Source organism: Chelmon rostratus, chromosome 2, assembly GCF_017976325.1.
Source record: "Chelmon rostratus isolate fCheRos1 chromosome 2, fCheRos1.pri, whole genome shotgun sequence".
NCBI lineage: Eukaryota > Metazoa > Chordata > Actinopteri > Chaetodontiformes > Chaetodontidae > Chelmon > Chelmon rostratus.
In genome coordinates, this window is record NC_055659.1 from 8,236,079 (window position 1) to 8,260,894 (window position 24,816).

General features: G+C 40.3%; 2 protein-coding genes across 2 annotated transcripts; one reads left to right on the top strand and one right to left on the bottom strand.

Moving 5' to 3' along the window:
- The first annotated feature begins 6,876 nt into the window (after positions 1–6,876).
- On the top strand, positions 6,877–11,542 carry rps10 (ribosomal protein S10). Its single transcript, XM_041952785.1, has 6 exons — positions 6,877–6,936; positions 7,398–7,547; positions 8,675–8,849; positions 10,688–10,765; positions 11,056–11,111; positions 11,458–11,542. Exons 2-6 carry the CDS (start codon positions 7,398–7,400, stop codon positions 11,497–11,499), a joined length of 501 nt encoding a protein of 166 aa, XP_041808719.1. The 5' UTR covers positions 6,877–6,936; the 3' UTR covers positions 11,500–11,542.
- A 1,675-nt stretch (positions 11,543–13,217) lies between these two features.
- Positions 13,218–23,389, bottom strand: nudt3b (nudix (nucleoside diphosphate linked moiety X)-type motif 3b). Its single transcript, XM_041956531.1, has 5 exons — positions 23,129–23,389; positions 21,538–21,648; positions 18,076–18,120; positions 17,879–17,963; positions 13,218–17,557 (listed from the first exon to the last, which is right to left on the bottom strand). The coding sequence occupies exons 1-5, from the start codon at positions 23,225–23,227 to the stop codon at positions 17,361–17,363; spliced, it is 537 nt and encodes a 178-aa protein (XP_041812465.1). The 5' UTR covers positions 23,228–23,389; the 3' UTR covers positions 13,218–17,360.
- Positions 23,390–24,816: the final 1,427 nt, after the last annotated feature.

The window sequence follows — 24,816 nt, forward strand, 5'->3', positions numbered from 1 at the left end:
CTTGAGCCTCAGAGGAGCAGAGCAAACCTGTAGCCAACAAGCTCTAATAGCCTCTCCTTGTTCCTCTTAAGCTGTGAGATGGGTTTTGTAATGCACCATGTACAACGGAGGCGCCCCGGAGACACGCGCTGATTCATGACCCGCCGGAAAGTGGAAGCATGCGCGTCACATTCGCGCTGATTCACAACGACTCGTCCCACGGCTCAGTGAAACTCTCAGCAGCAGTCATACGAGGCTGACTTTAGCCTAAAATGTAGTGTTTCATGGCAACCCTATGGCCATGAAACACTGGTCCCCAACTTTGTTGTCTTGTGATGCCTTAAAATGAAGCAACTTGTGAAACTTTGTCGCCTTTATTGACACCAGATGCGGATTGTGAGCAGTTCAGTTTCTCAAGAAACGAGCAAACATGACAAAAACTAGGAAGAGTCAAAAAAGCAAATATATTTTGGTACTTATGACCCCTTAGCTTTACCTTGGGGCCATTTGAGGCCCCCTGACCCCCAGATTGGGAACTACATTACAATACATGGTGATTTTCATTAATGGATGCAACTAAATATTGGGACAGTGTTTTCTAAATTAATTGATTCATCTAGGGCTGCAACTAATGATGATTTTCTCAATGAATTCATTAATCATTTTGTCCATAAAACATTGCAAAAACAGTGAAAAATGCCCTGCAGGTGACTTTATCAGATGTCTTGTTTTGTCCAAATGCCAAATTTATTCAATTTCCTATATTGTCAGATAGAGAAAAGCAACACATTTTCACATTAGGGAGCCTGAAACAATCATATTTTGACTACTCGGCTTGAAAAAGTGAATATGTTGGATTTAAATCAACCCGTACTGTCCATCCGTTCATGAAATTATCATCAGGCGTGGACCTGGAAGCTCCTCGGGATAAAAGCTCTGCATGGTTGGACTGTGTTGGCATGAAGCTGCCTGCTGGTTAGATTCTGCTGATTCAGAATCTATAGGCCCGGTGCAGCACAGCCACACAGTATAGACACAACGAGGCGACTTCTAATCAGCTTCTGGGAAGACGTTCCCAAAACACCTCATACGTAACGTAACACAAATCCCATGTTGTAGATCTGCGTTTCATGACTGGTTTGCTGAATCAGCTATGGCAGAAAAACAGGAACTTCTAACCTAAACCAATACCTACCCAGACAAATGTGTGTGTGTATTACTTATATACAGGAAATTTGTTAAGCTGAAATGATTATTCAGTGAGTCAGTGATAAAAATAATCAGCAACCCTTTTTTCCGTAATCAATTAATCGTTAAAGTAATTGTTAAAGGAAAAATGCCCCTAAAATTCCTGATTTTATCTTCTCTAAGGTGATTATTAATGATTTTCTTCAAGGACCAGTGTGTAGGAATATTAGATGCCACACTGAAGCGTCATTTCCTGTATCTGTATCCCTTCTGGAGACGAGTATCAGGTGCTGAGTCTATTCAGTCCAACGGGAGAAGTGAACATGAGCACAGATTATGACCGATTCTTTCGCTCCATAGTCACCGAAGTAAATACTGGACCCATTTTTCACAAGCCGCATATCTTCCAAACAGTCTGACAGTAAAGTTGCATATTTCTTACGGACAAATCAGCATAATAGGGCAGCAGATAAAAACAAGGCACGAACATCAAATGTGGGCTGCATCTGGTGTCGTATTGTTTTGACATGTACAAACAGTCCATCAGTAATGTGTTAGTGTTAAAAATGCCCAATGGGGGGGGCAACAGTGTATAGCATTTCCTCCCACTGACAGAGCTTGTAATGCATCAGTGTTTGTTAAAGAGCATCTTTGACCGAGCCCATCCTGGTTTTCTTCTCCCACCACAGAGCCGCCCGTCATCTTTCATGAAACACAACACGATGAATGACATTTATTCTCCGCCACCGCAGGACAACTCTGTTTGTTATCTCACGCCGGCCCTCCGCTCCACAGTCCACAGTTCAACAGCTGCACAGCACAGTTCGTTCTGGTATGTAAAGACAGCTCTGCCCTTTTCCCTTCCGTGTCGCAGCAACACCCACCACACCGCATCACAAACTCCCTGGCTCTCTTCTCTCCTGTGCGGCGATCAGCTTTAAAGAAACGACTGAGGATGCGAGCCCCTGGCCCTTTAAGGAACTGCGGCCTGCCTTTCTGTCATGATCCCCTGTGAGGATCCTATCGCAGGTTCCAATTACTTTACAGTTCAGACCAAAGCCAGAGCCCTGCTCCCACCATCCAGCCTGTGCATGTTCACAGTATCTGAACGTGCACACAGGAAGCTTTAAGAGGATCCTTTCCGTTCACCGGTGCAAGTTATCATGCTTGTCCATAGATATCACATACAGTAGCTTTAAAAAGATGCTCCACGCTGCACATTCAGATGCTAAGAGACCTTGCAGGAGAGCAGCATAACTTTGAAACAATTATAACTTATTCAGTGCTGTGGTAACTCTCAGGGGAACTGAGATAAAATGAAAAATTTAATTGCCTGGATCCAAACCCAGACATAGGTGGAAAAGGCTTAGCTATGTCTGAAGCCATATTCTTGGTCACAAAGGCAAAAGGGACTAATAGAAAAGAATAGCTTCGCTTAATTGCTTTGAATCAGCTAACGTCAGGCGGGGCTGGTGAGCACCAGACGTGACATGCCCAGCTTGTAAGCACAAATGGAAACTGGAAGCAAAACAGTGGTGTCCAAGCCCACTGGGAATAACACGGTCAAATCTATAATTATTTACACAGAAAAAGAAAAAGGAGGCGACTTAGGGCTTAGTCTAATTAATTACATTAGCAATGACGGCTCATCTGTCATTGCGCCCACAAAAACAAAGAGGGAGTTGAACCGGGAGCCGCAAATCAAATGAGTGTCCCTCATTTGTCACATGAATTAATCCAATTAGGCACTCACTCAAATCAAAGCACTTGAACATGTCTGCAGAGACGCACACAAATCCACTCATGCCTCTCTGTCTCTGAATGAGGATGGTTATATTTCAGTGAAATGCAACAGTGAATTTGTAGGTCTGATACTTGAGCGTACAATTCATTCTCCAAACTGGATAAACCATGTACTTATGGTTGAATTACCCTCAAGCGTCCATCTAGTGTTGTGTTAAACTACGGAAAGGAAAAAAAGGCTCGCTCCCAGTGTATTCCTGTGGAAGCGTTCCCTGATCCCCTTTTAAAGCAGAGCTGTGTTTGTTTACCCTGCGTTACTGCCGGCCGGTGGGTTTGATGATCACAAATGAAATGAGATGATTGCCTCTTATCAAAAAGCGTAGGAGGCAGAGGATTTCTACTCAGCTTGTTGAGAACAAAAATAATTGTAATAATTTTTCTGAAAAACAAATTCAGAGCATACATGTCAGAAAATAATGAAAAATGGCCGTCAGAGTTTCCTAAACCCTGCGGTGACGTCGTCAAATTGCATGTTTTGTCCAACTTACAGTGCAGAACCAAAATGTGCACAGTTGTTATTATTATTAATTAATAGGACAATCATTAGAAACGAGACAGAACTCATGTTTGAGAATTTTTTTTGCCATTTTTGTCACATGACTTAAGTGTTTAAGCAATTATTAACATTGTTGCTGATAAGTTAGTGATGAATATTGCATCACTAACGAGAACGACATGAAAAATACTTAATCAGGAAACCTGCAGTAGGTTACTCTGCTGCAAAAACTACTCAGTCACACGTGCAAATACGCTGAATGACGAGATGTACTGCTCTTCAGCATGCAAGAAGTGGAAAATTACAGTATTAGTCTGCCAAAAAGACGACAGACAAATGAAATTACTTTAAATGAGTTCGCCTGTAATTGCATTGACAGCAAGTTAGGAGACTGGTGACAGACAGGTTGAAAAAAAAAGGTCAAACTTAAAGCAGGGCCCTACACTTCCCATAATGCAACTCAACATACTGCATCTTGCATTAGACTTGCCTGGTAAGTGTCCGCTTCTTTCAAACTCTGTATACTTTCTGACATAAAGGTGTCGTCCCTGAGCCCATGCTGAGATAACTCAACAGAAAAGGCTGCTGCAGAGCCACAGAAGATATCATACAAATGTTTTCCCAGGCTGAGCAGCATTCCTCGTTATGACTGAGCAGAACTGCATGCCTCAAAAGAGTGGAGTGGCCCTTTAAGACAGGAGGGGGGAACACAATGTTTTGTTTAATGCATACATCAAACTATTGCTATAGCTGGCACTTGAGTGATTCGCCTGTTGCACTGTACGCAGTCCATTAGTGATCAGAGTTCAGAACCGTGGACAGAGCTCGCTCAGAGATCACAGTCTGTTCTTTTGCGCGGGTCAGCACCATCACAGCAGCCCTGACCTGCTCTACCACCAGCTGCTCTCCGCTGGTGAATCAAAGAAATGTGCTGGTGTGGAGGAAGCACGGGCTCCCCCCCAGAGAAAAGCTTTCTCTTTGACTTTAAACATGCCTCCCTGCCCTCTGCTGCAGCCTGCACACACTGCTGCTGCTGCAGCTGCTGCTGGGTCTGCTCACTGCATGCCCTGCACTGCAACTCCTGCACATGTTGTTAAACGTACTTTCTTATGTCCGACTGTAAATCGATGGTATAGCTTTAGATCCTGGCTCATTTTGATGTGAAATAAGTGTCAGGAAGCAGGTGTACAGTTAGATCCCAACAGCACCAAACTGCAGGTTATATGATGCAAATCGAAAGGCAGTAACGAGTATAATTTTCTGCTCAATATCATTAACTTTTGATGGTATAGACTTTAATTCAGTAACAGAAACACCATAACTGGTTGAAAAATGCCGGTTCTCGCCGGTGGCAGATGTAACGGTTCAGCAATATTAACTATAATATTAAGATAAGTTTATCAAGCGCAAACCGACGCTAGCTGTTGAACTGGTTTCCGGTTATAAAATATCAAGAAGAACATACCGAAACGAAATTTTAATCCAGCTTCTCGAGAATTTTTAAACTGTAATCATTGTCTTCATCAGCAGCCACTGCCTCCGTTGTATCGCTGAAAGGAGCCGCCAGATGGGGGATGGTCCGTGAGGTCGAGTCAAGGCAGCCGTGACGAACAACAACACTTCCGGGAAGCTCTTTCAAAATAAGCGTTTCATTACGGAACGATGGGCGGAAACACATGTTGGAAAATTAAATAAAATGATCGACGTTATTATCATTATTCATATTTGTATTATCATTATATACATATTTTAATACAATTCCCATCAAAACCAGATCATGTTCTTACAATAATTTAATCAAGATTTAAACACATCAGGACAACAAATGTAACACAGACAGGCAGACAGACATTGTACAACTAAAAGTACAAAATCTAACTAGACAACAACAGAATAAGACAAAAAAGGATGACATCAACATATAAAACAGATAAGACTCAATATAACTAGGAATAAAACGAAACTAAATTAAATTTACAGTATAGGACGGCTATGCATGTTACAATCGTTACATCTAATATGAAGAAAGCCAGTGTTTAAACGTGGAGGTAAAATGGATGGTTGAATGACACAACAACAATTCTGAGAGTCGACTAATCAATCTATGTTATATGTATTATATGTTTAAGTATAAAAAAGCTAAATAAAAAACATTCTCTGTTTCCAGCTCCTCAAATGTGAAGATTTGTTGCTTTTCTATGTTCAGATAAAACAAGTGATTTGGAGAATCACCTTGGAAAATTGTTACATTGTCTTACACGGTAGACTAAACAAATATTAAATTAATCAGGAAATAATCAGCAGACTAATTGATGATAACTGTAATGGTGTATTGCAGCTCTAAATCTCACTGAGTGTGTTTGCAGCAAGCATGTTGAATAGAAACCCTCTGCCTTATATGCTTTTCTGTTATTAGGAAATCATCTTATCTCAGATCATGAAACCCATCAAACTGCCATTGTGCTCCTCTTTTTGAGCACAAGTATCTTGGGTTTAAATTAACAACCACAGCTCTGCTTTATCATGGGATCACTCAGAATTAATGGTTACTGAGGGATAAACTGTGAGCAAGTGATTTGTTTTATCATTAAAATTAAGAGGATTGTGAATTCATTATTTTTATCAAGTTAAGCACAAAATGAAAGTGTATGGAGCATTTGTCAGTTTGTAGACTACTTTTGTCGATGATACACATAATTGCTACTTGCAGAGTTGTATACTTGCAAATTAGTTTTTCAAAATAACACAATTTGTACAGACAACTTTGCAAACTGTGACATTGTGAAGTAACAATACTACAATATACAAATACTCCATAATAACTTGGGGTCTTTAATATTCATTGAAAATGTTACAGTTAGGGTAAAATATAATTAAAGTATCAGTCATAAAAGGAGGCATACTCCTTTTGCAGGCCCTGCGAGTTTTAAACTATTATATATAATATTACTGGATTATAATTACTGATGCATTAATGTGTGGGTATCATTTCACTGTTGTCTGTTGTAGAGGTGGGGTAGATTTTAATTACTTTTATGATGTTTTGAAGTATTTAAATGCATAGAAGCTTCATTCCACCACTTATTATTCCATATTTCAGCCACTGTTTTCATACCAACGATTTTGTAGAACTTTATCGGCCCATTCATGCTTTTATTTTACTGGAATTTGCCAGTTTTGTTTAGCAGCGGGTGAAAATTAACATGTGCTGAACAATCAAGACGTTGTTTTAGAATAGTTTAAACAAACGTGACGATGATAATGACTTAAGAGTGGTGTTTTTGTCTGTAGTCAAATAATGCATGTGTGATATAGCCTCCTCCAGCAACGTACTTCAATGTACCACGGGAGTTTTCCCCTCCATACCAGCAGGAGGCGACACATCCCCAGCAGGCCCGGGCCGAGGGCATAAACCTTCCTGATCAACGATAGTCGTTCCTTCCGGCTCCGGTCCATAATCAAGTGGAAAGGTAATGCCAGACCCGGCGTTGTAATCTAAATATATCTTCAACATCTCATGTTCGATAAAACAATAATTTACATTGTGTTATTGTTGTTAATGTCACAGCAGAGTATGTAAGCGTATGTTCGCGTTAAACACTTCACAATCGTGGATATTAGCCTTTAAAGTGGGGAAGTAACCCCGGCTCTGATGGGCACGGATGACTGCCATTTTTCTCCTTTAACGCGCGGCGCCTTCGCCAAATGTAATGTTTATAAAAGTGTGGCTCGTGGTGTAAACATGTGAAAACAATCTTGGTGTATTGATTAAATAAAGTGTTGGAAGGTAGGCTTTCTGCTGTGGGTAGTTATATCAGGAGACGTAGCTAAGTGGGCTAACAGGCTAGCCAGTTAGCATGCTACCATGGTTGAAGCTGTCTGAAACGTAGCTACTTGTGGAGATTGATGCGTAACATGTCCCCTGACACAGATGCTGATGCCCAAGAAGAACCGCATTGCTATCTATGAGCTCCTCTTCAAGGAGGGAGTCATGGTGGCCAAGAAAGATGTCCACCTGGCCAAGCATCCCGAGCTTGCTGACAAGAATGTGCCCAATCTTCATGTGATGAAAGCGATGCAGGTGAGAAACTAAGTGATGGAGGTTGAACACTGACATTGTTTGTATATTTATGCGGATGTTATCTGAACCAAACTGTATATATGATTAGTGATCCATTTCCTGTAAAGCCTAGATAGCAAACTGAAGTGTAGTCAGTGTGGACCTCAAGGTTTGAGTAGTGCTTACATTAGATAATCAGGATAGTTTTCATGCTATGTCAGTATCAGTATTGGATGATCCGAAGGAAATACAGTGATGTGCAATATGACACTGTTGATCAAGTAGGTTAAGCACAGGCATTAATGTTAATGGCACTTATCTAAATGTCTTACACAGACATTTAGACCCAACAGGAAATGACATTTGAGACCAAAAAAATCCTGAATACTGAGCAACATCCAGTCTGGCATTCTGTAAATATTTGTATTAAATATTCTAGTAGGATTAGTTGTAGTTTTTCTGTCTTAAATTTTATTGTCAAGCCTATATAACTGGAGTCCAAAGTACAGCTGAGTTCATTAGTTATCCCCTGTAACCAGCGATGTAAGAAAAACCCAAACAGTAAGGGTTAAGGGTTCTTGTAACATCTTGGAAAAACACCTACACATTTGAATGTGTGACAGGTGCATCAGAGGAAGGTGTAACTTGAAAACGGTGGATGCTTTTAATTATGGTAAAGTGTCTCCTCGCATCTTAGCGCCTCTCAGCAAGGATGTCAGAGATGCGAGGAAGACACGAGTGAGGGAAGCAAGACACTTGTGTCTCCTTGCTTTGTGCTCTCTAAACTGCCTCCTCCTTGCTTCTTGTCTCCTCAAGATACATTTAAGGGATGGGAGGATCTCCCACGATGGTGGAGGGGCAACGATTTCCAGGTCATGGCAGAGGAAACATAAGATATCATAAAAAAAGCACCCACTGAGAATAAGTCCTGTACACTGTCTCACTTACTGCTAAAATTATAATTCCAGTCTTTTGTTTCTGATACGTCTGGCAGCTTGGGCATATTTGAACTTATGTCCTGACTGAAAAATGGTTGAAAGGATACACTTGGTGTAGTATATGCTTACAGTAGAGGAGTTGGCAGTGTTCTGTTATGGCAGTACTCTACCCATTGTGAAAACTACATAATGTGTGTGTATTTCTTTCAGTCTCTGAAGTCCTGTGGGTATGTCAAGGAGCAATTTGCCTGGCGCCATTTTTACTGGTACCTCACCAATGAAGGTATTCAGTACCTGAGAGACTTCCTCCACCTGCCCCCTGAGATCGTGCCCGCCACCCTGCGCCGCCAGACCCGCCCTGAGACCGCAAGGCCCAGGCCCAAGGGTAAGCTCACTGATAGTCACCAAATGTGGTTTTGGTTGAATGTTGCCTGCTTTTATTTATTTTAATTGAAATGTTCTATATTCCTCAAAATCCAATGCTGAAATCTGCACTCGCAGTGCTAATATCTGCTGATGTTGCTTTATAAAGGAATTATCAACCAGTGCCACAGGAACACTGATGTGTCAATGTCTCTAGTTTTAACAAAAGAAAGCACAAGTCATTAGCTATTGATATAAACCTGCTGAGTAGAAGCATTCCAAAGAGATTAACATCATGGAGTCAAACGACTGCAGTCACTCAGTGATCAGCAACTCTGATAGTTGATAGTTTGCAGCTGTGTATTAGCTTGAGATGACATGCAACTGAATTTATAAAAGACGTAAAGCAACCAATCAAGTCTCAATGAGAGTATCTGCCGGTTCAGTAGGGAGGGCTGGGACAAGTCATAACTACACCCTCCCTTATCAGTACACATATCTTTTTAACATACTAAAAATCACATTTAATCCTCTTGTCCATTGCACTAAATGGCACAATAAAGGAAATCAAGCAAGGTCTTAAATTAGACAGTGCTCTCTGGTGCTGTTACCTAACCCTGGCTTTACAAGGCATGTGGAAAATGTGTTAATCATCCGGCTTTCATGTGAAGTTGATTACTGCTGAAACTTAGATCTAAACCGTAATGTGGTCCTACAGCATCTGACCGCTTATTTACAATAGCTGATGCTTTAAATATTCTATTTAGTATCTTAACATGAAACCCGAATGGATCCCCAGAAAATGTGCGTTCCATCGATGCAGAAGCTGTGTCCGACAAAACAAAACGTGAAGAGAACAGGATATTTTTTCTAATAGAACACCAATATCTAGAGGGCAATCACTGTTCCTAGAATAAAATTAGAACTTGTTTTGTAATAACCTTAGTTTCTTAGTTTTTTATATGTAGACCAATTCATTGCAGACTGTATCTCCTTATTGACAAGCATGTACATGCTACAAAAACCAATAAAATAACTCCATGCTGATGGACTGGTTGAACTGGCCTCTTTATGATTTAATGGTTACCTGAAGGGCTTGGCCTTAATATTTACCACAGCCCTGTGGTATCATTGATCCTTTCCTGTCATCCTCCCTCTCCTGCTGATGTGAAGGCACTCACTGCTGGTAGAGAGGCTTGGTGGTCTCAACCTCAGAGTCTGCAAGACTTCAACTGTGTTTCAGATACGTAGCTGATGTGCCTCACCTTTTTTTTTAAGTTGGCGTTCCTTCATAGCTCGTGCATAACAATTCTCCTTAACAAGCTGTGTATGTCTGTAAAACTCACTGGATGTGGACCCTAGAGTCTGTTTCATTCTGTGCTGTGGCCCCTCTGAAGTCCCTCTGCTGTCTGTTCTGAGTGTGGAGCTCAGCCTCACCCTCTGGCTAAGCAACAGTCACTTACACACAAAGTGAGGAGAGGGAAGAAATTCCCCGCTCAGAGCTGTGGTTTGAGTCACACTTTGCAGTATCCACTGAAATCCCATTATCGGAACAGCAGCAGTCATTTTATTTTCTTATTGGCCACCCATACATTGTGCATTCGTAGCTTTAGAGTTTACAGCAATTAAATGCAGGATAAAATGTGACAGAACTACGTTCTGAGATCACGCTTCCCCCTAAAACAAATTTCAAGTTTGTTTAAATAATCTGCTCATAAAGGAGTTCCTGAGGCCAAAATGTTAAAACATCTTCTCACTTTAAGATATACTGGTTGTCTTCTGATTTGTTGTTTTTGGACAGCAGAATTAACCTGTAACCACAGTGGTCCTGAGCTGAATTCTCCTTGTTTGTTTCTGCAGGAATGGAAGAGAGACCCGCCCGCCTTAACCGTGGTGGAGAGGCTGACAGAGATGCATACAGGCGATCTGCTGCTCCCCGTAAGTACACCTCCAAACATCCTAGTCATCCTTGTGAACGGAGTTGCTTATGTGGTGTTGAAATGAACAGCATAAAGTCTCAAAGTGTGGTTTTAATACTACAAATCACTGAATTTGATTTTATTAGTACTTAATTAGCAAGATTTAACAATGAGTTATTTACCATGGGTGTCTTTCCCTTGATGTAGTGGAGAAAATAACTTTCTCAAGTAAAGTTTGAATTATGTGTATGTATCAGAGTGTTTTATTTTGTTGCTGGCTGACATGTAATTTCATAACTTCTCCACCAGCTGGTGCTGACAAGAAAGCAGAGGCCGGTGCTGGAGCTGCAACCGAGTTCCAGTTTGTAAGTATTGCTGCCATTTCCGCACTGTGAAACCTTGTAAATTATTTTTCTCAAGTTTCCCTTTGTGTGCCTTTTTCTTTTTTGTGTGTGTGCGAGGCAAGAGCATATTTTTGGTCTTGAATCTATTTTTTTTCTTTTCTGTTATGGCAAATGAGGAATGCTCTACAGCAATTATACAACAGTCCTCCCTGAAGCTGTTGTTAGCTTGTGGGTGCGGTTTTACAATGGGTTCAATAAGGAATGCCAGCAGGCTAAATTTAGTTTGTATGGTGCAGCTCTAAAACTTCTATTCTTCTGTTGAACTCAGGTTGACGAATGTATTGACAAAATCTTTTCCCTGTTGCAGAGAGGTGGCTTCGGACGCGGCAGAGGACAGCAGCCTCAGTAAATTTCACTCGCTCTTTCTGTACAATAAAGAAAATCAAAATACAGCCTGTCTGCCTCAGGATGGTTTTATTAAGGGGGAATCATGGGTTGATCATGAATTTAATATTTCAAATATTCATCTTTGTGTTGAGCAGAGGGGATGCTAGTCGACAGGTTTAGTTTCAGAAGAGCGCAAGTTCGAGATCACACACATTTGCACACACATTGCTATGTTACACTCGTTGGCGTGCCACCAAACTTCAGGTGTGCACGTGTGCAGGGCCTGTAAACTCTGAAATCAAACTCATTCCACACTAAAAGCATGATTAAATGAAATACACAGTCTACATGTATACTAATTGTTTCATTTTTTGAGTCTAATGATGCACACTGTCTTACCCAAGTGGAATGCATACGCATTTAGTTATCTTAAAATACAGGGGTTTTCATGGAAAAATATCCAGCTTTTGTGAAATAAGATTGTCACAGAAAAGTTTTAATGAAAAAGTAAATTCTGTTCCTTTTTACTGAATGAGTCCTGTGAGAAGCTCTCACCTGCATGGAGTACGGCTATGGTACAGCACAATAACAAACCAATATTAACAATAATTAAAGACAGTTTCTCCCAGCATCTCGAGCTCAAAATGAAAATAAAACTGGAATAAACTGAACAGGCCACACGTGTTTGCTTCCTGTTGAGAGCTCCTCTTGGGATTTTGAGATATCTCGTTAATTCAGAAAAACAAAGGCAACCTTTTTTTTCCCCCATAAAAGCTTTTCTCAGAATTCTGATCTCGTTAATTCATTAAAACCAGAGCAAACTTTTGTTTTTCTCAAGTGAATGCATTACACTTCCATACCATTGCCCCACAATGCAATTCAAAAAGGCAAAGGATGCAGTGTCCCAAATGTATTCATACCAACTGTAGTCACTATACACTGTATAGGAATCCTGAAAGTATACTGCTTTTGCATTTGGTATAAAAGAAACACACGTAACTGTTTTATACTGACATGAAATGATTGAAATCAGTCCGACCGCAACATTTTAACTGCCAATTAAAATTCACAGAGACAGCAAAAATGTAATACTTTGTTGTTGTTGTTTTCTGACTTGTTTCTGGAGCTGCTTCACCACCATCCACAATTACTTCAAATTTTTTCCAGCTGTGAGCAGCTCCTCCATTTCCTTTGTGCACTGCATTGTGAAAGAACAGTGCACATCAACAGCACAGTCAAAAAAAGAAGGTTTCTAGTCTGCATACTGGCTGCTTCGAGTGAACTCATACCATACTTAAACCTGCTGTTGGAGCCTCTACTCACAGCTTTGAAACACTTAAACTGTATGGTAGTGAGACAGCTGCAGAATGATATTGGATCTTTTTCCCAAAAAATCTTAAGTTTTCTCTGGACAAGATAAAGTCACTAACCCTAACCCAACAATAGCAGAGGATGCAACAACTCAAGCCACCCATCCTCACATCTCTAGGAAGGTGTTTGACTTTCTCTTCATTATCAGATTTATTGTGCAAACATTGTATACTATAAAGATCAGTGTATGTTGTATACCACTGGTGTGTAGTATGAAATGGGGACACAGCATAAAGTTATAACATAAAAAAAAAACTTTCTCCAATCCTCTTCTCAGCATTCTAGAGTTGTATTACTATATGCAATGACTACTGCAGGAACAAACACCCAAAAATCTGATGGGCATGAACACAAACAATGACACTGGCCTGAATGTGAAATACTGGTGTTTATTTGTTGGCACATTTATATTACAATCTTCAGTCTTCTCGCACTGGTTTTATTCCACAGTCCCAAATGACAAAAGAGAGGAAAAGAAAATTCCAGTGACACATATACCTTGGAGAACACGATTACAAGAATGTAACTTCAAGGCTGAGGTCAACGGCTAGAAGTGCACGCATGTTTAGTTTGTTATTCAATTGCAAGTATTTGGGGTAACTTTTAACAGCGTTTTCAATTTCAATTGAAAAATATTTAACAATTCTTTAAGTAATTCCGTTATGAAAACAGCCACCTGACCACTATGCTAAAGGAAACTAAATGTTACAATCCTCAGCTGCAAAGTGATGTGCTTTTAATGTCTTTTAGCTTTGGCCACAAGATGGGGCAACACATATTTAAACCATCACCTTTGGTAAATTAAAGGAAGTGACTTTTATCTGAAGCTCTAATTATTCTCTCGATAATTCATCCTGTTTTCCCCCCAAAGTTCAAAGGCTTCGGTGCGATATAAGCCAATTATGACAGCAGAAACCCTTACGGGGAGGAAGGAGGAGATGTGTTTGCTCCATCATAACTCCATATTAAGTCCAATGTGCTTATGTGGAGACATTTACTTCATAAATTCCCTCCTGAACTTCAGCCTTCATCACTTTACTCACGACAGGAACTGCCTGAATTTTGAGTAAGACGGGAGTTATTTAAAAAAAAAACAAACAAAAAAAAAACCCACTAATCCATATTGACCTCTGGCTGTAAGGGTGCTGTGTTAGCTATATACATGACATTTGCTTGTCAATAACACAACAGGTTAAAGAACAAACAGAAAATGGATAAACAAGTGGTCATTAATCATTAAGTCACTGGCTGTTACTTGTGGAAATCCTCCTCACATTCATTTTGACAGTACACGTCACCCACAACAAACCGTCAGGAGCGAATTAAGTCATCGCCAATTACTCTGAGATCATTTAAATTTTTTTTATTTTTTATTTTAAGCCATGTAGGTTCATCCCCTTAACACCCAACTGCACGTCAATGAAGACTGAAAGGTCCAATCAACACTAAATCTCATATGAAGTGCCAGGTAGGGCACCATAAAGCAAGACTTTGGCCACCACACCTTTCTGATACACAGCAGTAAAATCAGTTTAAAGTCTCAAACCAAAAGACTTCAGACGTATACTGTCATTCAGGAAAAATGTTTTCATTCAGGGGTGATAAAGAGGCCAGTTTTAGAAGTCTGTCGAAAGCTTGATTTGCTGGCACAGTTGTGCCCCCATCAAACAATGAATGGGAGAAAAGACCACGAATAAAAGACAACTTTTTGACAACCGCGGCTCACTGCAGAGTCCTCCTGCCCCTTTTCTACTTTACCTTTTGACATACTAGTTTTCACATCACAATGTAATTTCCCACGAGTGCCTCTTTTCCGTCAGTTTCTGGACAGGTGAATCATGATACTGGAGCTTTCTGCCCTTACTCGAAGTTAAATACGCCTCTGCTACAGTGCTGGACAGCAAGCTTTAAGCATCCCGTTATTTTAACCAAGATTAAACAATTTTTACTTATTGTTAGCATTTCCACGAGGCTTAGCCATTGGTGCATCATCCACATCTAATCAGAGGTCAATTATTTATTACCTGTACTTTGACTTCAAAGCTGATATAATCAATATGTCTATACTAACAGTGGTTCACATGGGAGCTTGTGTATTAAAGGGGTCGCTTGTAGTTAAGAACCCACAGAGAATTAGCAACCAATGAAAACATTCCCTCAGCTTTACAGAGCTATTTAGCATCTTTCAGCTCTTTTCACTCATTGTTTTTGTCCGTAGCATATTTTCAGGAAAAGAAAAAAAAATAAAACTACAGAAACCAATTATACGCTACCTGTCAAGCATGAGGCTGCAGACAAAGTTAGCAACTAGGTGATGAATATAATGGAGCATTTAGATATTTGGTGGAGACCAAAACAGAGCTAAAAGCAGAGATAATATTAGACTTACATTCAACAGATGGATACAAAGCCAATGCCAAATGAATGCTGTCGTCGCTGCATGTATGCCGGATGTGTAAATAAGCAAGTATTTGCCAATAACGAACTTAAAGCGATAATATGTCAGAGTTATGTTTACAGCTTGTTTCTGCACCCAAGTGGCAAAGACATGTGTTGCTATAGGTTTAAATATGGACAGAAAACCACAGTATCGTGCTCAAGTTTTTGCAAAAGACCAGTAAAAGAAACCCTCTATGGGAAAATACACTGAGTGGGGACAGTGAAGCAGCCGCTGGCTTGAAAAGGACTTCAGGTCTTACTTCTAAACCGAGCAGTGGTTTGGAAACTCTCAGGCTACAGTTGTAGTTCATTTTATAGCTTGACCAAAGATGAGAAAAAACAGCAATCCCTCACTGTTACAAATGACTTTTGGTCAAAAAATATAATGACTTTGAGGATAGTCAATTATAAACCGGATCGTCACGTTCCCCTACAACCACAGCCACGTTCCTTGTTCTTTAGCCTCAGATGTACTGTATGGTATCTCAAGAGAAAACTCCAACAGCTCCGAAGCCAACGCCATGAGTTCAATCAGTTCGTCCAGCCTCAGTTGAAATGACATGTACAACTCACAGATGTGTAAGAGGTGTTTTGTCATTTGTACTCTCACCTTTGATCTATACAGACATAAACAATTTACAATAAAAACCTCTAACATGCTATCTACAGCGCCTCCAGTTTCACAGTATTGAGCCAGCTGCCTCACGCCACATCGGGGCCAAGTGACGCAGCTCGGCTAAAGAGACTTTTGCCAGACGTTAGAGAGAAAAAAACAAAAAAACAAAAACAAACAAAAAAAAAAATCTAGTATCCAAAAGCATTTTACATGTTAAAAACGAGGTCTCAAACTGTACAAGGCTTGTTTGTTCTGCATCTTGCCAAAGACAGCATTATAGATTCCATTACTTTCAATGTCAAGCAGATGTTTTGAGTGTTTTTGGGGATGCAGATTAAATACTAAAGGAAGGGTTCAAAAAAACAAAATAAATCATGACCCTAATGAAAAGTGCCTGCTAAAGTCACCTGTGCTATGTTACGAACACAATGTAAACAATTGCTTTTAACCAAACTGAATGTGAGGAGTAAAATGTGGAAATGGGTTTTAATAACTTAAGTGATATGTGTTGAATTTTGAAATTACAAGTCCATAATTTTGAAATACTACTTCTACCCTCTCAGTATGTGGAGGAAGACTTTGTAGTCAATCACAAGAAGAAACCAAAAACGGGATGAAAAGGAGGTAAAGACACTGAGGAGAAAGGTGGTTCATTTTACACTGTGTGTTGACATTCTTTCACTCTCTTTACAGTTTTGTATGCTCTATTTGAGAGTGAAACTTGTAGTGCTTGGCCAGCTTCCCAAATGAGAGAGAAACACACTTGACACTTCAAATTCAAAGACTAGTGAGGGGCCGCATCCTTCTTATTAAAGAGACATCAATAACCACGATAAGGACCAAAATGAAGAGAATCCAAAGACCTTACCACAAGTCCGTTGCACAGTCAGCATCAGGTCACTCGAGCGAGTGAGACGCAACAAAACAGTGCTCATGCAAGACAAGTCACTTCCCACAACTCTGATCATTCAGATACAGACAACACTTCCTATCCTTACAACAGGGGAGGGAGTACACTAATGGGCACATTCATTCACAGGAAAATAAAAGAAAAATGGAGGAAACGTTTAAAAGACCACCAAAAGCCTTCAGCTTAAGCACTAAGTATACACTTTTACATTACAACAGTAAAAAGTAGTTCTTGCATTCAATAAACACCACGCTAAGGGCGCGTTAAGGAAAAGAGAATGAAGGGGTGCGAGGGGACATTACATGCAGTTTTGTCAGTAAAAAGAAAAAAAGAGGGGTCAAAAATTACATTTACATTTACAAAGTGTTTCAGACTATTCACCCAACACTTGTCATCAAGTCTGTGCCACCGCTCTGGCACAAAGGAGTTGGCAAGGCAAACCATGTTATTGAGACAAAAAAGAAAGAAGAGAAGAGAAATGACATGACACAAGTAAGAGCGCAAGTGGTGGCGAAAGCTCCTGGGGGTATCAGAGATATGGTTTTAGTTATCTGATACCCGAGACGGAGCTCTGATTGATGCTGTAGGTAGGGGAGAGGTCCCCACCTATCGTGGCCACCAAAGGTGTTCCGTTACTGGTCAAGCAACTCTCCTGGAGAGCCTCGAAGTAGGTGGCCTGCACAGGCTTGTGACACTGCAACACTTGTATGGCATCGTCTATTTTAAACCATTCCCTTTTTCTCCCTGTTGACAGAACAAGACACCATTGTGGAGCATGTTAAGACATGTGAGAGACAGCATAAGGAAAAAAACAAACATTATGAAAATAGGTTTTGACTAATTATCAGTACTGGACACAGCATTAAAGTGAAAATCACAAGCACAGGAGCAAAGCTGGTGTTCTCATCTCCCTTAAAATAAAAACCCCGAACTGTAATATCGCTATTAATATCGCCAAGCTAAGGCCTGGGAAAGAAAAATAAAGCTACAGACGGCATGTGACTGCCTGAGAACTTTGTCTGTATGATCCCCCATTTTCACAAGTGAACAAATGCAGTGCTTTACCAATGTTGACAGAGTCCTCCCAGTCCTCCAGCACCTCTGTTACAATAAGAACATAGACGTAGGTTCTGTGTTTCCTCTCTTGGTTCTGTAGGGGCGGGAATTGTCACATTTTCATTTCTCATTCACAAACATAAACATGCTGCACAGTATGTTGACATTTGAAGACTAAAAAAAAGTCTACATCAAACAAACGTCACCTCAAATACTCCAACTAAGCGACCTAAAGTCCCCTTCACACCAGCCTGTAAAATAAAAGAAAATCATTTAAAGCGAGATACATACCACAGAATACAGTTACAATTGCCAGATATGAGCTTTTCTTAAATATGAAGAGGAGGAGGTGCATAAAAAGACACAACACCTGCGATGCAAACTTTATTTTGTTTTTAACCTTGAAGTATTTTGCTGAGACATTCATTTTAATTAAGTGGTAGTTGTCAAACTAGTTTGTGCTTGCATTGCAGTGGATTAAATTATCATAAAATTGTTTTTATCCCTTTCAAATTCTCTCCATCTATTTCCTGGGTTGATACTGAGTGCTCCAAATAATGCACAAGTCAAATGTATAAAAGTCATGTCAGGCACTTATTCTCTCTGTATTCATTTCACACTTCAGTGGAATGAGGTCTAACTTAGCCAACAGTCTGATACAATTTGCTTGACAATATAAGTTGTGGAAACAGAGATTCATGGTCACAAAGAGTTGGTCAGAAATCAGGTTTTTAAACTTTCATGACCAACTGTAACTCAAACTACAGGTACAATTACAATATAAATTAAATTACAGTGGCATCTAAGGAGTATTTTCATCATTGTTTCAGTCTGCCACTTATTTTCTATATTAATTGGTTAATCGTTTGGTCAACAAAATGTTAAAAAATAAAGGAAAATGGCAATTGTTTGATCTACAACCTGAGTCCAAGACAGCTGGGACGCTTGCAAACGTGATAATTTGCTAATCTAAATCAACTGAAAACAGTACAAAGACAATATTCTTAGTGTTTTACCTCATCAGCTTCATTGATTTTTGTAAATATCTGCTTATTCTGAATTTGATGGCAGCTACAAGTTTCAAACAAGTCGGGACAGGAGCAACAAAAGACTGGGAAAGTTGTGGAACGCTCCAAAAACACCTGTTTGGATCATTCCACAGGTAAACAGGTTGATTGGTAGCAGGTGTAACGCATTCACAAGCAAGGATGGAGCGAGGTTCACCACTTAGTGAACGCACGATTGAGGATATTACTACATGGGCTCAGGAAGACTTCATAAGACTGTTGATGGTAAAAACAGTTCGTTTGCAAATGACTGCATTCTGTTTTTATTTATGGTTTTACACAGCGTACCAACTTTTTTGGAATCAGGGTTGCAATTGTTGCGGCGCCAAATTCTATAGCTGCAAAATACATGTAAACACACTCACTTACTGCCACATACTGTGACGGCTTCTCTACAACAGTGTCCAGTATCATAAAAGATCATGTAAAAAGGTCAGAAGCTAACAACAGGATAACAACTTTGCTGTCACCTGGCATTACTCTTCCCATGATCATAAACCGAAAGACAAGCAAATGTCACAACCTCTCTCAAGCCCCTTTCACACATGCAGCCCATCCCAGAAACGTTCAGGAATATTTCCTGCATGGGGTCATGTGCAAATGTGAGTGGTTCTAGATATTCAGGGAACTCTGTACTGCCAATTTCCACCTCAAGACCTAGTGACATTTCAGGGAACATGCCGGATCAGATGTGTCATGAATGAAAGCAGCAACATTGCAGGGACATAACAGGTTATGTTCATCTAACAAAAGACGCTTTCACGTGGGGCGAGTGAACCAATTACAAGACTCCGCTGATAACGTAGTTGATCAGTGACTTGTTTGCGGTTAGTAGATCACAAAAAACATTACTTGTTTCAAGGACAACTTGAATGTTTCTCATTGCTGGTTACCTTTAGACATATTCTAGTGACAAAAATAAACTCCAAGGTAGATTTTAACTCTCAGAGGTGAATAGTCGGTCAAGTTTAGATACAGAGCCAGACCACTTGCTGACATCTTTGCAGTGTCTTCTTCAGGTTCCGGTTTCAGTCTATAAATAAAATGTTGACTGCACACACTGTACCATGGACTCAGTGCTGGACTCTTCAGGTCTTCAGCAAGAGCATATGCAAAAAGGACAGGCTCACCACTAGAAACCCCAAAGACGTGCCAGAGATTAAGTAATAGGCCAAAAGTCAACCTGTATGTTTTTATGAGATGGAAAATGTCTCCCAACTCAAGCATTCATGATACTTAAGACTACTGGGCATCATCTTGGAGGAGGATGTAGTGCATGGAGGCTGCATTACAACTTATGCAATACTGTCCTGTGTTTTCTTGGTGTGGGGTTCAGGTGTATGACTACCAAGCAAAGCTGAGGTTGTGAACAGCCAGACAGACAAAGGATGACTCTGTAACCTTTGGCCTGCTCCTCAGTACTGTGTCCTCACCGTCATCCCTGGCAATACTCCAAACCAATAAACATAAGCAATCACTCACCGCTCATATGGTCATCAGAATGAGCTTGCTAGGATTAGGATATGTCCTGTTACACCACCGTCCAATAAGAGGCTTAGGAAGCCACAGAATGTGGTGATGTACCACTCAAAGTCACCACAAAGTTTCTGAATGCGGCCTTTTAGGACTTGAAACAAACCTCATTCGTGATGTGACATTGCTTTTGACCCTGTGGAAATGTATTGGCAAGCCACAGTGTCCTGTAACCATCAAAGCTACCAAACATCAGGAGCCAGGATAAGGGATGATATCAGCATCCACCAGTGTGACGGATCACACACAGAGAATAGGATTTACATGGTCAGTGACCCGCCAAGAGCTGACAGCCGAGTGAGATTCAGTGTCTTCAGTGTCCTGTCCCCATTCTGATCGAAATGCTCAAACGATCAACAGCTTGTAGACAAGAGGGATACCCAATTTAAGGGACAGACATAGACAGTGCAAGCTGGATATTGATTTCCAATGAGCTCAGAACTGTTTACTAATTGCTACCCATTGCTACACAGGAACTAAAAAAAGACACATTTTGTGCTTCAAAATGCGTCTGTAACAAGGCTGCTGTTGTAAAAATAGAAGATCCAGAGAATGAAAAGCTGATTGTTTTCCTTCAGTTGCCCTTTTTTTTGGGTAGTGCTGCAGTGCAACCGCTGGTTAGCCAGCGTTCAATCTCAGCGTGTCCTCCTTTGACACCTAAACACTGCTTTGTAACATGATGCTATGATACAGCTTACATGTTGCTAGGCTCTCTCTCTGTCCATGCAAACAGGATGACTGCACTGACGAAGTGGGTTTTGAGAGCAAGGTATTAGGCCCAGTGTTAAATACAGACATGATTTAATAGAAATGAAACACAATACATGTAATGTGCCATGCTGTAAAGGGAAATCCATTCTCAGAACAATATTCCTGGCTATGAACTAAGTCTAGAAAGGCATGTTTCACATCCACGTTTTGGATACAAGGGTCAAGTGAAGTTTGCCTCTGTACAGTCTACATAGGAATGCTTATCTGCCAACATCAATCAGTTGCAAAGAACGAAGGGCCCCACTGTACGGGTTTAACTTACATATAATAATTATGAAAAACAGTTACAGAACCAACCTCTTCACACACTTCTCGAGCTGCAGCAACATTGGGCTCCTCTTCAGGCTCCATTCCCCCTCCAGGAACTATCCACTTGTCAGGATGTCGACTACTGCTCACCAGCAGTACCTGCAAAGCATCCCATAAAAGACTGGTTAGGCATTACAGTCCAACTCAGTGTTGTTTGTTAATGGTGTTCAGTGGCCTATTTACATTACACAAGTGTCTCTGCTTGAGCAAGATATTCACTTTTAGTAATAGATGCGGGAAGAGGCGAACCACAACATGTGACACAACAGCTACATGTTAAATATGCCGGTGTAAACTATCAAGACCACCACTGAAGAGACAGTTTGGTAATCTGTGAATGCACTTAACTCACTTTATGGTTGGCAAATCCAACGTTTTTTTTTTTTTTTTCAATAGCTAGGGTATGACTCACTGGGCTTGCTTTTTTCCACATAAGCATTGTGAGTTCATGGTATCAACAATCTGTTGGAGAAAAGCTGAGGCTTGGCTGAGTGCCGATCTGGTAGACTACAGTGGTATAAGTCTGTAGCTACGTGCAGGTCATGCAGATGTGTTTCCTGTAATCAACAACCGATGTTCACAATCTGGCCTTTACTTTAACCAGAAAGAGGAATTAGTTTAGTCTAAATTCGTCTCCTTCCCTGGTAAAATGTTTCCACTACAAAGAGATCTTTGTGCGTGCTGCTGACTGGACATCAGCTTCCCAAATCGCCTCTGATCTCAAATAACCCTTTGCAGGCTACTTTAAGTGGTTTTCGTGGGAGAGCGCACGGAGGTAGCGACTTGCACATTATTATATTAACTACGTGGTCAAATTTGTACACAACGAAACAGGTTTCGAGTTTAACATTGAGCCGAGTCGATTAGGCAAATTTTAATATCATGAATTTTATTTCATTAGATCAACAACGCAAAATACATAGTGATGCAACGCTAAGCTAACCGGGTATCACTTCCAGTGTTGTCTTTTGGCTAAAAGCTCAGCTAATAGCTACAGCTAGCTACAAATCATACCAGTGTTTGGCTAGTAATACCAGTTGCATTACCGCAAACACAGTTAACACCAACAGTTATTTGGCTCGCCAAACCATCTGTAATATTTTCAGATGAATGTCTAAGCCTGTCACTTTAGAAATCTTAACAATGATATTTATCCAGCCTATCTCGTTATAATAAAGTCATCACTCGCCACAGCGCGTAGTGTGGGCTGTGGTCGCTGGCCGAGAGCCGGCTGCATACAGCAGCAACATGGCTAGTTAGCAAGCTACCGTTAGCATTAGCACGCAGCTAACAGGTTGACTTCACTTAACACTGGGTAGAAAAAGCCGTGGTTGCTACATGGACAGCTAAAGAGGCTTACATAACACTTGGGTAAGTGTAAGCTCAAAACTAACGTTTAATGCACAACCTCAGAAGACAATACGAGAGTTTAAGAAACGAGTGAGCCACCGTTTCTAACAGGCATATAGCCGTAGATGTATTAATAAATATACCGATTTACAGACAGAGAATACACTGAAGGCAGCTACGGCTGCTAATGTTAGCTTGGCCCGCCAGACAGCTACATCACCGGACTCACCTCCTCCTCAGTCTCGCTCCTGAAACACAGACAGGCGGCCCGCTTCTTGTACCCATCCCCGTCGTACGTCCGGGTTTGGTTTGACTTGAGCTTCATCATTTCAAAGGGCACAAAAGTTCAAAAGTACAGCTAAGTTTACCACTTATAAAGATGATGGTTGTAGACGCAAAGTCCTCCTCCGGGGAACCTCGGCGTTTTGCTTAAAAGAAATAACTTCTTCTTCGCTTCATTTTCACAAACCTAGGCACATCTACGGCACGGTCGCCATTACAAGGAGCCGCTACGCCCACGACGTAATTTAACCTTTAATAGTTCGGGGAGCGTAAGAAAATTACGTATCAGGCATTGAAGAATTGGGGCAACGAATACGGCGAAAACGCAACACCGCGCTCTGGAGTGAGCCGGTGAGGGAAACTTGCACTTTTGGCTCCAACTAGCTTGCCATGGCCACTTGTTTGAGGCTGATGTAATTAACATTATACCAGCTTACTTGGAAAAAAATGAAACGTAACACAATAAACGTAATATGCTTTTCAAATTAAAAAATGGTGGTAATGCTGGTTTGATTCATCAGCTTCAGCACCGCAGGTAATGGACAGCGCCGGCATGATTGTCAAATATGATCCAATGATGTGTACTTAAATGGTAAGCTTTTCTAACAGTAAACCTTTCCCATATAACAGTTTAGAGCTGAAACGAGTTAGTCGATTGATCAATTAGGAAATCAACAAAAGCTTAATCAGCAAATAACTGATAATCAAATTTGTTTTCTGTGATATTTCAGGCAAAAGAAAGAAACAGAATTGCAGGTTTAAGCCTCAGAAATGTGACAATTTGATGTTTCTCTTTGTCATATATCATAGCAAAATGAATATCTGTGGATTCAAACAAACAGTTTGAATATAGCACCTTGTTCATTGGACAACTGGGCATTTTTTTTTTTTGCTATGTTCCGTCATTGTACAGACAAAATAATTTATTGATTAACTGACAGATTTGCCAGCTGATTAATTGATAAGGAATATGGTTGTTATTTACAGCTTTTAAAGACATGATTCAAGCAATTATTTATCAAAATCTTGATGATTGAATTTCTGTCAGTCAAATAATTGTCAAATAACAGTCAGAATCACCAATATCAATGTTGGTATTGATCCTTTTTATCATTCAAATTGGATAATGTGCTGTCATGTAGGTTTGAGCCACGTGCCATGATTCAGCTGTGAATGCATCATTTCTAATCTAATAAAACACTTCTTCTTGCAGATGCATATTAAAACACAACACAACACAATTTTCAGTTGTAAATAAATGTTCATGGTGTGAATTCTGTGAATGAATGAGATGATTGCTGCTATCAAACAGCAGCAGGAGGGGAAATAGAGCATGCACTAAGCAGATTGTTAATGTGAGACCAGATTATCCCGATCTGGTCCTTCTCTCCTTCACTTAAGTCTTCTTCCCTCTTGCCATGAGAAGACATTTCAGAAATTTGGTCCTTTTTAATAATAATGCTGTAGCCACTACAAGTTGATAGTGCATTGCAAAATTGCCAGTTTTAGAGGAAAACAGATAAAATATTTATGTGAGTGAACAGACATTCTGTATTAATATTTTTGTGACCTGACAGATATGTTTATTACCAACATTTCCTCATTATGTTGACAGAAAATTCGGTTGGCAACAGT